Consider the following 13,156-nt stretch of genomic DNA (forward strand, 5'->3'; position numbering starts at 1 on the left):
AGGTTAGGCTTAAAGCACTACATGGAAAACTAATAATGGTTAACGTCAATCCTTCTAATATACTAAACAATTGCGTCAATGCAGTGAATATATTTTAAACCATCTTTATTACAGAAAACTTTTTACAACGCTTTGAGAATTTCATTTTTTTTGAAGAGAGAACTGGATTATAGTTTTCTTTTGAATGATAGGTATGCCTGTGAAGCTTAGAACGTGTGTGCATTGCAATACGACGTTTACAAGTGCTGTTAGCCTGTCCAACCACTTACGCGCTTATGCACGAAAGAAGAGTGCTGGACTTTTGACTGGGACAGGTATGTTTTGTTACAGATGTAAAAGCAAGTCTGTCTATGATACATTTTCCTCATCAGACTGGACAAAAGCATATGTTAATTCAAAATAATTTTGATGCTTCTGTTGGTAAAAAAAAAAAAAAAAAAAAAAAAGAAAAATTCCCCTAAAACTTCAGCAACTTTTAAACAAAGGTATGTTGCTGTTGTCCACTCTCATGTCTGATTTTCATTCTTACTCATTTTGGATCCAACACGTAAGGTACGTAAGCAAAACTAAGAGATGTTCATATAAATCCATTCTCCCACAATATCACAACTTCCAAACCAGATAGTTGGGCATCTAACAAAGTGTTTATAAATACCTCAAAAATTAAACAAAAAAAGTAATTATATTACGTATAATTACTAAGAATACTGTAGCTAAAATAGGGGAAAAAAGTAGTTTTCCAGCTTGTATATTTCTAACAACATAATATATGTAGCTGGTTTCATTTTTTGTTTGGCTCACAAACCAATCATGGAGTGATTGACAATGGAGTGAGTGTAGTACATCATTTGGCACTGCTATTAATGCTTTTTTTTATTAAAACGCTTATATCGAAATTCCTCTACTATCCCATATTTGACTTTTCCAGAGACCTTCAGTTTTCTTGTTTGTAGGCAAATTCCCAAGTTTACTTGGAGTATTGCTAAGATTAGTGGGACTTCTTATGGTCAGCAGCAAGTTCTGGAGCAGAGATGGAATATAGTGAGGAAAACTTCAAGATACGAAGTTTGAAATATGAAGTAATTTAGAAGGGCAACCATCAGTTTTCTGTGTCAACAAGCACAGATTTACATAATGCTGGAAAAAATATATCATACCTTTTATTATCTATAGACATAATTCATTATGCTACATATAATAACAAAAAGTAGTTTCAGGCTTTCTCTGCAGAAGCCTAAAAGAAATATTTAAATATATTTACACATTGAGCCAGTCGATGCCTGATCTTGTTATGCTAAGTTAATGCTATAACAAAGTAGATTTGGTAGAATGAAAACAGTAGATGCAATAACATCCATTTTGTTGGAGAGTATGCTTTTAGTTAGTGATTCTGAAAGTTTTCATATTTACATAATAGAAAGACGATGATAGTGGACTTCATTTTACCACTGCTGTGATTTGATGCTTTGATTAGCCCTGTGGTAAGTTATTTTGCTCATATACCTACCAGTGAAATATTTTTCAGTAACTGTATGTTTAAATAGCACATCGAAATTAACAGTAATGGAGGGTGGCACTGTGGCAAAGAGGATAGTACACAGAGACTGGATCCTGGACAAGATCCTTGTACCTCAGCTTCTTTTTTGCTAAATAGGAAATGTGAATGTAGCTTGTAAAGGTGCTTTGAAGGTGTTTCATGTTGTGTTGTGTGATTTTTTTTGTTTGTTTGTTTGTTAAGAAACATTCAGCTAGCTTAGTAGTAGCATACTCCTCAGAGCAGTTGATGCTTTCTTAAAAAGAACTTAAAAGTTTTGGGTGTTGTTTTATCATTGGACCTAGAAGTTTGTTTAAAATGAGGTTAGAAACGGAGCTTAAAAAATAAAACCAACAAACAAACATGCTTCTGATCTCAGAAGCTAGATCTGAGCTAGATAAATAGCCTGTGTCATGCAGATGAAGGCAGTTTACTGAAATAGGTGATTTAAGGGGAGACCTGTTAGAGCTGTAATATTATGCAACCAATATACATCTGTTCATTTAGTCATTACTGTTAAAACTTTTTTGTAACTTCGCAAAGTTTTTGTAAATTTGACAGTTTGCTCCTTGACTTTTCATTTGAGTAAGTTCAATGCAAGTCTGATAGGCAGTGGTTTTATCTGATACTCCACCTTACAGTGATTTTTTTTTAGAAGAACATCTTAAATGCAAGATTTCACTAGCACACACTTTTAAGTTTTGCTATGAGTGTTGTGCTTGGGGAGATAGCAATTTTTTTTTAATTAAAAATGGTTGCAGTTGAGAGCAATTTAGAGATGGCTTCAATTTGGAACCTCTATGGATACAGTGAGAATACATTTATACAGGTTCCTTTTTCATGTTTTCACAAAGCCTTTCTTAAATCTTCTAAAGCAAACAGAACTACTGTAAAGGAATCGCATTGGCTTAATGTTTATCTCTGTTTCTTGCTGTAATTAAAAAATTGTTTGTAAACATGAATGTTGCAGTTCTTTCATGATTTAATAATTGTTAGGGAAGCTGTCTAGGTGTTAGAGAAATACAGTAATCTATACGAGTCACCAAACTAAGAGTTGTTCCAGGGTCACATTAGCATATGTGCTAGTCTTATAATCCAATTTTTCATTTTGTCTGCATGTTTTCAATATTGATTATTATCATACTGCTTTTCTAGCAGATGCCCTGCTTCTTCAGAATCAGTATTTTGATTGCATTTAGTTGAATGTTACCATTTTTTTTTCTGAATGCAACTTGACATTTTTAGTTAGATAATAGAAATAGTTGCATAATAGTAAATTTTGGGAATGGACTCAAAAAAAAAAAAAGTAATTATCTTCTAGGCTGTTGGCTAGAAAGTTCAAGATTAATGTTTGTTAGTAGTTTGTGCCTATCCAACATACAGCAAAAACCTGACTAGATTCATTTGTATAGTTACTGGCTTTTGTATTAGTGATTATGTGATGGTCTTCTGATGTCTTGACTAGAACAATATTTTTTTGTTATGAGGTCCAGGTTTGAACAATGTAATGACTTAATCTCTTATTTTGAATAGATGCTAATTTTCTTTTATAACTGATTTTATGAGTAGCCACCCATTTGTGTTTCTCAGAGCATGTGTCAAACTGACTTATTTCTTACGATTATTTCTAGAGTATCAGACCTGTGCAAAATTTTCAAAATGCATCTTGCCATTCTTGGTGCAGTTGGATATCCAGCTTCCTTCCTTTTCTTCTTTCCAGACTTGTATTTCTTCCCTGAAGTCTCCTGATTCTCTCTCACACCTTGGCTTTTTACATCTTCTCTTTGATGACTCTTCTCACATACTCAGTTGCTTCTTACCAGCTGTCATCTTCTGGGAATCATCACTCTCTTCTTCTTTGGTCTCTGTTTCTGTAGATGGAGAACACTTTTTCAGAAGTTTGGGAGAGAACAATAATATACAGTGAAGGAGTCTGACCTTTGAGCCAGTAGTGTGACTGAAGCAGTGATTCCTGTGGCCACTACATTTCCAAATATTCTAATATTGCATTGTCAAAATTGTAGCTTCAGGGAGTTTTCTGGAGAAGCATGTGCAACCACAGTAGAGATCTGAGATCTGTTGGCTTTGTATGTCTTCATTCTGTGCTTTTACAATTACACCTGATCAACCCACACAGTGGGCTAATTTGGTAGCGTCACATAAAGTCTTTCAGGGGCCATATTACTGGAGTTAAAAAATAAATATACAACACATACATATGTTTTTTTTTAAAGAAGACTTTTTCAGTTGCATTTTACTCTTCAGTAATGATGAGACAAAATAGAAAATGAATGAATTTGACAAATTAGTGAATAAATATGCAAGAAATATTTTTTTACTTTTTAGTTGGCTGTGTTTTTAGTTAGACCCATTTATGTATGCAATTATTCAACTTGTGTTAGCTTACATCCACTATGACAGAAGTAATTAAGTCTTAATAAGGACCTAACTTCAGTCTACCTGACATGAAAGGTGTTTTACTTCAAGGGATATTAAGAAGTGGAGAGTATAAAGTAGAATAGATGGGGTTTGATTTTGAAGCTCAGACCAAATGGCATGGGATGAAGGACCTCTGATTGTGACTTTGGTAATTCATATTTTTCTGGGCACGCTAATTGTAGCCTCATATCTCCATCTGTTTGTAGGTCTTGATAAGCTATCGCAGATGCAGTAGTTTTTTATACACAGCCTTTTTTATGTAGCACGTTTTTCCAAACAGTGTGATTTCAAATTGAACATGAGTGCCTCGAGGTTACCCCAAAGTTTCATTATCTTCAGTTTTAAATGAGTTGTTTCTCTCTGTCATGTTGTATCAGAGTTTTGATGAAGTGGTATAACTTGTTGTTTGCAAAAAGCTTTTGAAGCAGCAGGTGGACAAATGTGAAGGAAGGAGACCTGTAAAGAGAATTGGGCCTTTTATGGAGAATGCAGGATGATAGTTCTGGGAGCTGTGTTAGCCACAAAGTAGGCAAAAGGATAGGTAATTCCTGCCCATCTCTGGAAGTTTGCTGCAAGCGTGGTCTGAATATCCATGCATCTTGCAAGAGCTACATTATCTTTGGTCTCTTCCTGAAAGTGGTAAAAACACTTTTTGTTGAGGTTATCTGTTGTTACACTAAAGGCATAGGAAGAGTTTTGGTCAGAACCTGGCTATGCTTTGTTATGGATGATACAATGGTAAGCCATATTTCATGCTTGCAAACATCTGTAAGCATTGTTCCAAAAGAGTGTGTAAGCAAGTGTGACCATGTAACTTCATTTAAACTTGTTGTCTGGATGGACAAAAGTGGAATTAATGTGGCAGTCGAAAGATATGTATTACCAAAGACAATACAAATCTTTGATAACTGGTGTTGGAAATACAGTTTCAATAAACTTTACCCAGAACTTACGCTTTTTCCTCACCTTTCTACTTCAGTGGAATAACTTCAAAATGTAGTTGTGTTGCTTTGTGCTCCCTAAAATGTAAAGAAATATATTCACTAGGTCAAAAGACAAAGGGAACAAAAAATACCCCTTGCAGAACACAGGTTTGGTATTTTTTGTATTTTGTAACTGCTTCTTCCTGGGCAAATGTTCTGCTTCCAATCTTGTCTAAATTACTTGAAGAATGCATTGAGTGATCTGACTTTTTCTTGATGTCTCATGTTATTTTCTGCTCATTGTTTTGTGATTTCTCTATCTAGAGTATCTGTGGCAAATGGCTTGGAGAAGATGTCCATAGTTTTTTGTTTTGTTTTCATATTGTTCTTGGGAGAAATGTACTTTTCAAGGAAGTAGAAACTACCTCTGTTGGTATATTATGATAGTTTCTGTTCATCTGTGTTGCTGTCCATTTGATTACATAGTTGTTCAGAGGTTTTTTTTTCTAGAAGGTTATACCAATCATAGAATATCCTGAGTTGGAAGGGACCCATAAGGATCATCAAGTCCAACTCCTGGCACCGCACAGGTCTACCCAAAATTTTTAGACCAATGTTTGAAATGATTCAGGATCCTGTTACAGAAGACTAAATAAGGTCTAATAAGAATGTGAAGGCTCTCTGAAAATGCTTGGGATACGTGTGAGTAGCATCAAAATTCTTGATGGGAATTAATGTCTTAAATTTGCCAGTATGAAGGAAATGAGCTAGTTCTTGTTTCAAGTACTTGTGGGCTTCTCTAGAAAGAGTCTGCCCTCTACTGTTTGTTTTACTCATTTGTATCAACTGACATCAGCTAACAGACATCAGGTGCAACTTGGATGTGGTTGCATTCAGATAAGACCATGACTTTGTTTTCTCCCTACCCCTGATGTTCTGCAAAATCAGAAGTAGCAAAGCTTTTGCTGTAGCAACTGTTTCAGATAAGTCTCCCCTCATACAAGTAATTCTCTTCAGAGAACTGGTGTCTAGGTTTCAGTATTTTGTCTGCTTACATTTCTGGTGATGTTACAGGTGTTGCAGTATGTGAAATATTAATACTACTTGGTAATTCCTAAAGCTTTTAAAGATGGTTAGCTTTTTTTCTCCCAAATTATATGAAGGATATCCTTTGGTGAGAACATGAAAACGGTAAGAACGCCTTACCTGTTAAATTCTTCAGAAGTTATCTTGGCCATTTCTCTCTCTCAGTTACTGGCTTTATATTGAGACTGCTTTCCTTGGTACTATCATAAAAAAAACCACTGTTCAGGCTCATCTTCATAATGATGGCTTTGTCCAGGATCTGAAGGAATTTTCTTTAGGTTGGTGTCTGCTTTCTACTTGTTTGCTGTCTGGTTAGTTCTTCAAGCCTCCAGAAATCGTTCTAATTTTTCAAGGTACTGTAAGAATCTTGAATCTGTAGATGGAAGTGGAAAATGATCGCTGTGTCTAAAAGTTCAAAGTTTGGCTACAGGGTTAAAGCCATGTTTGAGAGGTACTCATTAGGTGGAGATACGAAAAATGAAGGATGCAATCAAGACGTATTTCTTCGAATCACCATGTTATGCCCCCCAGATGATGTCTTATGCTTCAGGATGCTTAGTGGTTTATTCTTCTATTTTCTGTTACATGAACCAAAACTTAGACAAGTTTAAAAACTTTTGTATATTACTGTTAATATGTCTTAGTAGCAGAGCATATACCTTTTTGGTATCAATACCGCTTGTTACTGTCCTTCATGTTTCTGTGTAGTTTTAGCGTCAATGTCTTATATTTTGGAGTAGAGCATGTCTAGATCCACTTCTCAGTTTGAGCAGACCCAAACTTCTTGTCTTTCTTGATCTTTATCAGCTGTTTTCATCATAACAATATTAACGCAGTTTAATCCCCTCATCCCCCAACTCTGGCGGCTTCCTAGAATCTCCAGGTTTTGGTACAGATTCCTGATGGATCTGTTTGTGGGAGGTATAGGCAGACCTTCTTAATGCTAATTGAACCCATTTTCTGTGTGCTTCCTGTTCACACACGTTACTGTCAAATAAGGTTTCGAACAGACTGAATTTAAAGAATGGCCTTGACATCCCTGTTGATTGTTCTGATGCCATCTCCATCTGAAAAGGATCGATAAATAGTTTTCACAAGATGCTTTAGAGTTCAGGCAGGAGTGAGGAGGAAGCTTTGTTTGAAATTCTTAGTATAGTATATAAAAAGACAAACTTTTTGTTTTCAATGAAGAAAAAAATGACAAGTGTTCTGTTCAAACTAGAAATTCTTGATTGTGTTAGCTGAAAGCTACAACTTTGTGAAGATGCAGCCTGATTGAACATGAATGGTCTTATGATGTTATTTGAATTACAAAACAAGTTCCAGGATTTTGACAGTGTTTTATGAATGAAAGGGTATTTCCAATGGTGCTTTGTTTCTGTGCGATTCCACAATAAGTTAGCAGGTGCCTGCTGGTACTAAAACAAGTTTAATGCTGAATGTCAGTTATCTAGTCTTTAAAAGAGCAAGTGCTGTGCTTTTTTTTTAAATGTGTCAGATGTTTCACCAGTAAATTTTTTAGAGCACACAATAATTGCTTTGTAATTATGTTATAATTAAATGTACAATAACAAGGAGGTAGATGTCTTTTCACCACTTCTTTAGGGGTTACAAATTGAGTATCTCTGTTTGGTTTAACACTGACTGAAATATCACTTTCACATGTGGAAATTTCTCTTTTCTTAGCTTTAGACTGTAAGCAAAAGAAGTCAAGGTCAAGATCTGGAAGCAAGAAAAAAATGCTGCCATTACCTCATAGTGCTGATGAAGTTTACATACTCAGATGCAGGTACATAGGGTTATTTTAACTGAAAGAAAATGTTCTGAAGAGCTTACTAATTTTAGTTATAGGAACATTTAAGATTGTCATGTAGTGTTTTTGTGATGAAATTGAATAAGGGGGGAGGGAAAGTAGTTGATTATTTTCATTAATTTAGACAAGACTGATTCAAATCCTCATGCTCAGTTATTAGATTGCCGACTCCTGTTTCTCTAGCTAAAATCATACTGGTCATGTTTGAGTAGTATTCTGTTCTTCAAAAGAAACACTAAGAGGAACAGATTGTTATTGCTAGTATTATAAATGTAAGAGTATAAGTTGTATGAACCACAATGTTTTGTGTTCATGATTACTATAAGTGGACACAATTCCTAGTTTTTAGCTAAAATATGTAGAAGCAGACTTTGAGAAAATTAAGACTTCTGATAATTTTTCAGTAATGCTAGATATATCTTGATGGAATAATTTTAATATTTGTGTAGGTTTTGTGGTCTGGTCTTTCGAGGACCTTTGTCTGTTCAAGAAGACTGGATAAAGCACTTGCAGCGACACATTGTCAACGCAAATCTTCCACGGACTGGAGCTGGCATGGTTGAAGTCACATCACTACTTAAAAAACCTGCTTCAATTACTGAAACTTCATTTTCTTTACTGATGGCAGAAGCAGCATCATAGAACAAGGAAACATTTTAAATTTGAATTGGATGTAAATTTGAAATACTTCGTCTTTTTTTTAAATAAATTGTTACACTAAATTATGTTTATAAATCCTAAAGACAAAAATAGAGGAAGTGGATTACAGTAACATCAAAATAAATTGAATACTTAACAGTTACAGTAAGTAGTCTTTATATTTTATATAGGGTGGAAGATGTGTTTTTAAGGTTTATTATGTTTTTGTCAGTTACTGTGTTCACTATCAATACAAGACCATTACATGTATGGCAGCCATTTTTAAATCGTTGCACATGGGTACTTAAGACAGATTTTAATAAAAACAAAGAAACCATGTTCTCTGCAGTGTTACCCAAATCAAGGCTCTGTTTACTCCAAAAAGAATTACATAGTAAAATAAGATATTATTATATTTTGTTTGTATGTATGTAGTGTTTTGTATAATACCAAGAACTGCTAATACAATTTACTCAAATTAGGGCATTAAATACCATGTACTTCATAGTTCAAGAGACTGTTTCATTCAAATAGGGCAATTAGTACTCTTCTATCTAGGTGTGTAAGTGTTTTTTTTAAATCACATGAGGCTTTTTGTACTAAAAAGTGGAGGGAAACTTGTTTAAACAAATTTCTAAGATAAATATGTACATAATACTGGAAATTTGTGGTAAGGAAATATTCTTTACTTCAGTTGCATTTCTCACTGACAACAAAGTGGTGCATCCATGCTACCTCCTACTTGTCAACAAAGATGGTATTTACCCTTATGTTTTTGTATCATAGTAGATTCAATCCAACTTCCTTTATTACAAAGCATCTTCTTGATAACAAGTTTGTTTCTTTATGATGATTTACTTAAAGTCTGACATGCTTACAGAAGTTTGCCTCTCTACTATTTTATTTAACACTGTAGAAATGTACTAATAAGCATCGCTCACTACACGGTTAGAGTAGACTTTTCATTTATAATTCTGTTTAAAAGATTGATCATTTTAGAAAATTTGAACACAGATGGAAATGTTTCTACATATGAAGAGAATGTTTACAACTTAAATTTTAGAGCTTGTTTTGGATGTGATTATATGTATGAAAACTGTAACACTATGCTCATGCTAAGGACCTACTTACAGAATTACTGAAATAAATGTGCTGTGAGGATGGAAATATGGTGCAGGTGTCTTGGTCATGCTGAATTGTGTTTGTTCATTCAAACTGTCTTCAGAACATGATTTTTGTTTAAATCATAAGTCAGATTCCTCTACAAATCAATTTTGTATGCAAGTAACATTTCATTTTACTCATATAGGGTAACTAATACTGTAGTTAAGCCAAGGATATGCATTGATATTTTCTTTATATGTAAATAAAGTTAAAAGCAGTTAAAACAAGAGGAGTATTTTGGTAGAGTATATACATACCTCACTGCCAGTGAAATTGCTTTCCTATGGTATATCTCCTTACCAGAAAAATCTCTAAATAAAAAGGTTTAAAGAAAATCTAAATGTCTATAATGTGAAGCATTTATTTGCATTGTGTGAATTAAGTTTGTGAAACTGATTTGTCTTGCTTGAGATTAAAATATTCTCTTGATCTTAAGTAAAAATACGTTTACTTGCAATAAAATGACTTGTTCAGACGCATTACATTTGATTGGTGGAAAATATGAATACATGTCTGTCTTCCTGTATGTGTGCAGTTAACACACAAGGCTTGTTAACATTCTGATAAAATAGATGAGCTAGAAATAAACAGTTGTGCAAGATGGTGTCCTGAGACAAGGGCATCCTGTATCTATTAAGGTTATCATTAAATTAGTACTATCAGGTGTTTTACTGTGAAAGATCCTGCAGGTAACATAAGCGTTATTGTCCAAATGTATTCCTACTGTTTTTTAATCAGAAAGCACACATCAGTATATCTAAAGGCTGGAGATAAAATTACGTTTGACATTTCAGGAAAGATAACTAGAATGTTGAAGTGTATTGCAGACAAATTATGTGTATACAGTCTAAGTAAAAAATTCTAAATTTGTAGATGATTGTGGACTTTTTTTTAAATATGCTGTGAAAGTTGGAAGATTTACAGCAACGTGTTGTTAAAGCAGAGAATAGAGAGAAGTGATCAGATCATCTTGAATGTTTATAGTGCTTTAATAGAGTGGTTGTTTACTCATCACCAAAAAAGGTGCCTGTGAGCACCATATTCTATGGCTATTTAACATGAAAAAATCGGTTAAGTGCAAATTATATCTAATGTTAAGAATGTTTTTAAGGCAAAGCCATACCGTGCAGAATTTAGCAGTAGCAAAAAAATTAAACTAGGTTTATAATAGTAAACCTAGTTAATTTTATTTAATTCTTTAAGCCCCAATAGTGAACTATTTTGTTGTAACGCCAAAAATATAAAGTTGTGCCTGAAAAGCAGGAAGCTCTGGTCCTGGCTAGTTTCCAAAATGATACTCTTAGGTTAGCTCTTAGGTTAGGAGCAGCTGTTTTCAGTGGCAGGCTTTCTGAGTGTGAGCATTGGAGCTGCCCAGGTAGTTAGCTGTGTGGTTTTTGTTAATGCTCCTGCCCTGCTTGCATCAGGACCTTGCCAATAGAGTTTGAAATACATAGAGAGAAGTCCTAGAAGACCTCTGATTATTAAATTAATTGCATATTTAGCTGATATGGACTGAATGATCTTTAATAAAAAAAAAAAGCCACTTTAAGCTTTCTTTAGCTTATAGACTTCAAGGGGGCCTATTTGTTTTCTTTGTTTCTATTGCTTGGAAATGCACATCTTTTGTTGATAGGAGATAAACCCACCTTAACAGAATTAGGAAGGTTCTAATTAAGTGGGTAGAGGAGAGAGTTGATTAAGCCAGTCACTTTATTGTACAGATCTCATGTTTTGAGATGAGTGTGGCACACGTACACCTTGGAATCAATAACTGGGTCTTACTGTCTTGGTTTTACTGCTAGGCTAGAGAGCTGGACTTCTGGAATTGCGCGTATAAGCACGAGTGTGCCTTTGTTCACCTTGGCTGTATTGCTTCAGACTAAAGACTGCAGTGGTTTAGTGATTTTGTGGTTGTTCAGTTGGTTTTGGTTCCTTATCACAATCTTCCATGGTTCTGGAGTTGCACTTCTCTTCCAGTACCTACCCTACTTTCTCGTAAAGCTCTTTCAAGTAACAGCCTCTGGAAAATTATGAAAATTTTCAGAATGCTTAAGCCAGGAAACTAAAAGTCCAATCCCACACTTTGTAAGATGACTGCCTGTATATTCTAGTCCCAGTGCTATTTCATTCATTTAAAAGAGCTTTGTGTAGGACTTTGGAAATGTGATTTTGGAGTACCTGCCAAATGGTAGTGTGGCTAGGCTGTATGCACAGAAAACTGGATATGGAGGCAGGTGGATAGTAAAACATCCCCGGGCATTCAGTCTTGTTTGCCATGTGCTGCTTCATACAGAGTGTGCAACTCCTTTTAGGTGGTCTGCACCCACAAGATGAGGCAGTCCAGCTCTGCCTGCAGATGAAACTCTTGCTCGGGGCTCACCTTACCCCTCAGTGGTGTCAGGGTTGAGCTGATGATTCTTCCTGATGGGAGAAAAAGCATAGAGAAGACAATAACACTACTGAGGAGTGAGAGCACCTAATGTGCCACAGACAGGGATTTTAACAGTTGGCATTTATGTCCTTGGCCAGACTTTTTGTGTTTGAGCTATGTGCCTGCTTAAAGTCCTACCTTTTCAGTCATGCTCAGGAAAACCACCAAGGTCTCGGAGGTAAGTGCATCACAGGAAGAACGTGAATCACGAACTGAGGCTCAGAGATGTGCATACATCTGAAGCTTGGAGATGTCAGCTTCACGAGACTGTTCCTACAAAGCTATTTTGAAATGAATAATTTTTCTGGGCCCATTCTAGATTATCCTGCATGTCAGTAATACTTTAAAAGCATGTCAGTAATACTTTAAAAGGGTTATTCATTGATTAAATCTACCTGATTTAGAAAATCTACAGGAAAAAAATGGTGGAAAATATGTGGAAAAAATACCAATGAATAACAAATACTTGTTTTTCACTAAATCAAAAGGGTTGTGAAAGGAGCCTCCTCTCTTAAGCAATACTATTAACAAACTTCACTTTTTATCACAATAGTTAGCATCCCAGATACTAAAACACCAGTTTCATATTCCGAAAATCAGTTTATATAGCCTTGAATTTGTTTTGTTTTGTTTTTAAAAAGCTTCTGTTTAGGTCAGAATTTATTTAAAAGGCTGAGTTCAGATATTTCAATCTGCCATGCTTTGTAGGTGCTGTTGCCTGATATATGGGTAGCAATTTCAATGTAATGGAAAAATTTTGGCCGTAGTGCCAGGTCTGTAATATCTTGCAATAAAATGTTCCTTTTTAACAATGCAGACTTCTTGTTGTTCTTCCCCTTGTCCTGAGGCGAGCCACACAGCATGCTTCAGCTAGATCGAGGGCTTTCACCCTTACCTGGACCTGCTTCCCTGGATGGTTGAATGTCGAGGCAATCTTAATGCTTGTGGCCTTCTGAAAATGCAAACAGGTGAGGGAGGGAGAGAGAGAGGTGGTGTTTACATGCCAGTGTTGGAGACCGAGAACTGAGGGTTGGTGGAGGGAACATCACCAGAGCCAGGTGCCCGGGTCTGAAGCTGAATTCCTCATTTCATGAGTAACTACGGCTATCATCTGCAAATAGCCCCCC

General features: G+C 35.3%; 1 protein-coding gene across 7 annotated transcripts in view; it reads left to right on the forward strand.

Moving 5' to 3' along the window:
• The window catches only part of ZNF644 (zinc finger protein 644), a 54,049-nt gene extending 41,208 nt beyond the window's left edge, over positions 1-12,841 (forward strand). For 5 of the 7 annotated variants that reach the window (XM_080602832.1, XM_080602828.1, XM_080602826.1 and 2 more), the window contains 3 exons: positions 192-314; positions 7,669-7,771; positions 8,245-12,841. In XM_080602832.1, the coding sequence (XP_080458958.1) occupies positions 192-314; positions 7,669-7,771; positions 8,245-8,437 (419 nt within the window). In that variant the 3' untranslated portion in view covers positions 8,438-12,841. The remainder of the gene's footprint in view (positions 1-191; positions 315-7,668; positions 7,772-8,244) is intronic. The other 2 variants (XM_080602829.1, XM_080602831.1) reach the window with 1 other exon arrangement.
• Positions 12,842-13,156: the final 315 nt, after the last annotated feature.

This window comes from Anser brachyrhynchus (genome assembly GCF_964034855.1).
Source record: "Anser brachyrhynchus genome assembly, chromosome: 8".
NCBI classification, from domain to species: Eukaryota; Metazoa; Chordata; class Aves; order Anseriformes; family Anatidae; genus Anser; species Anser brachyrhynchus.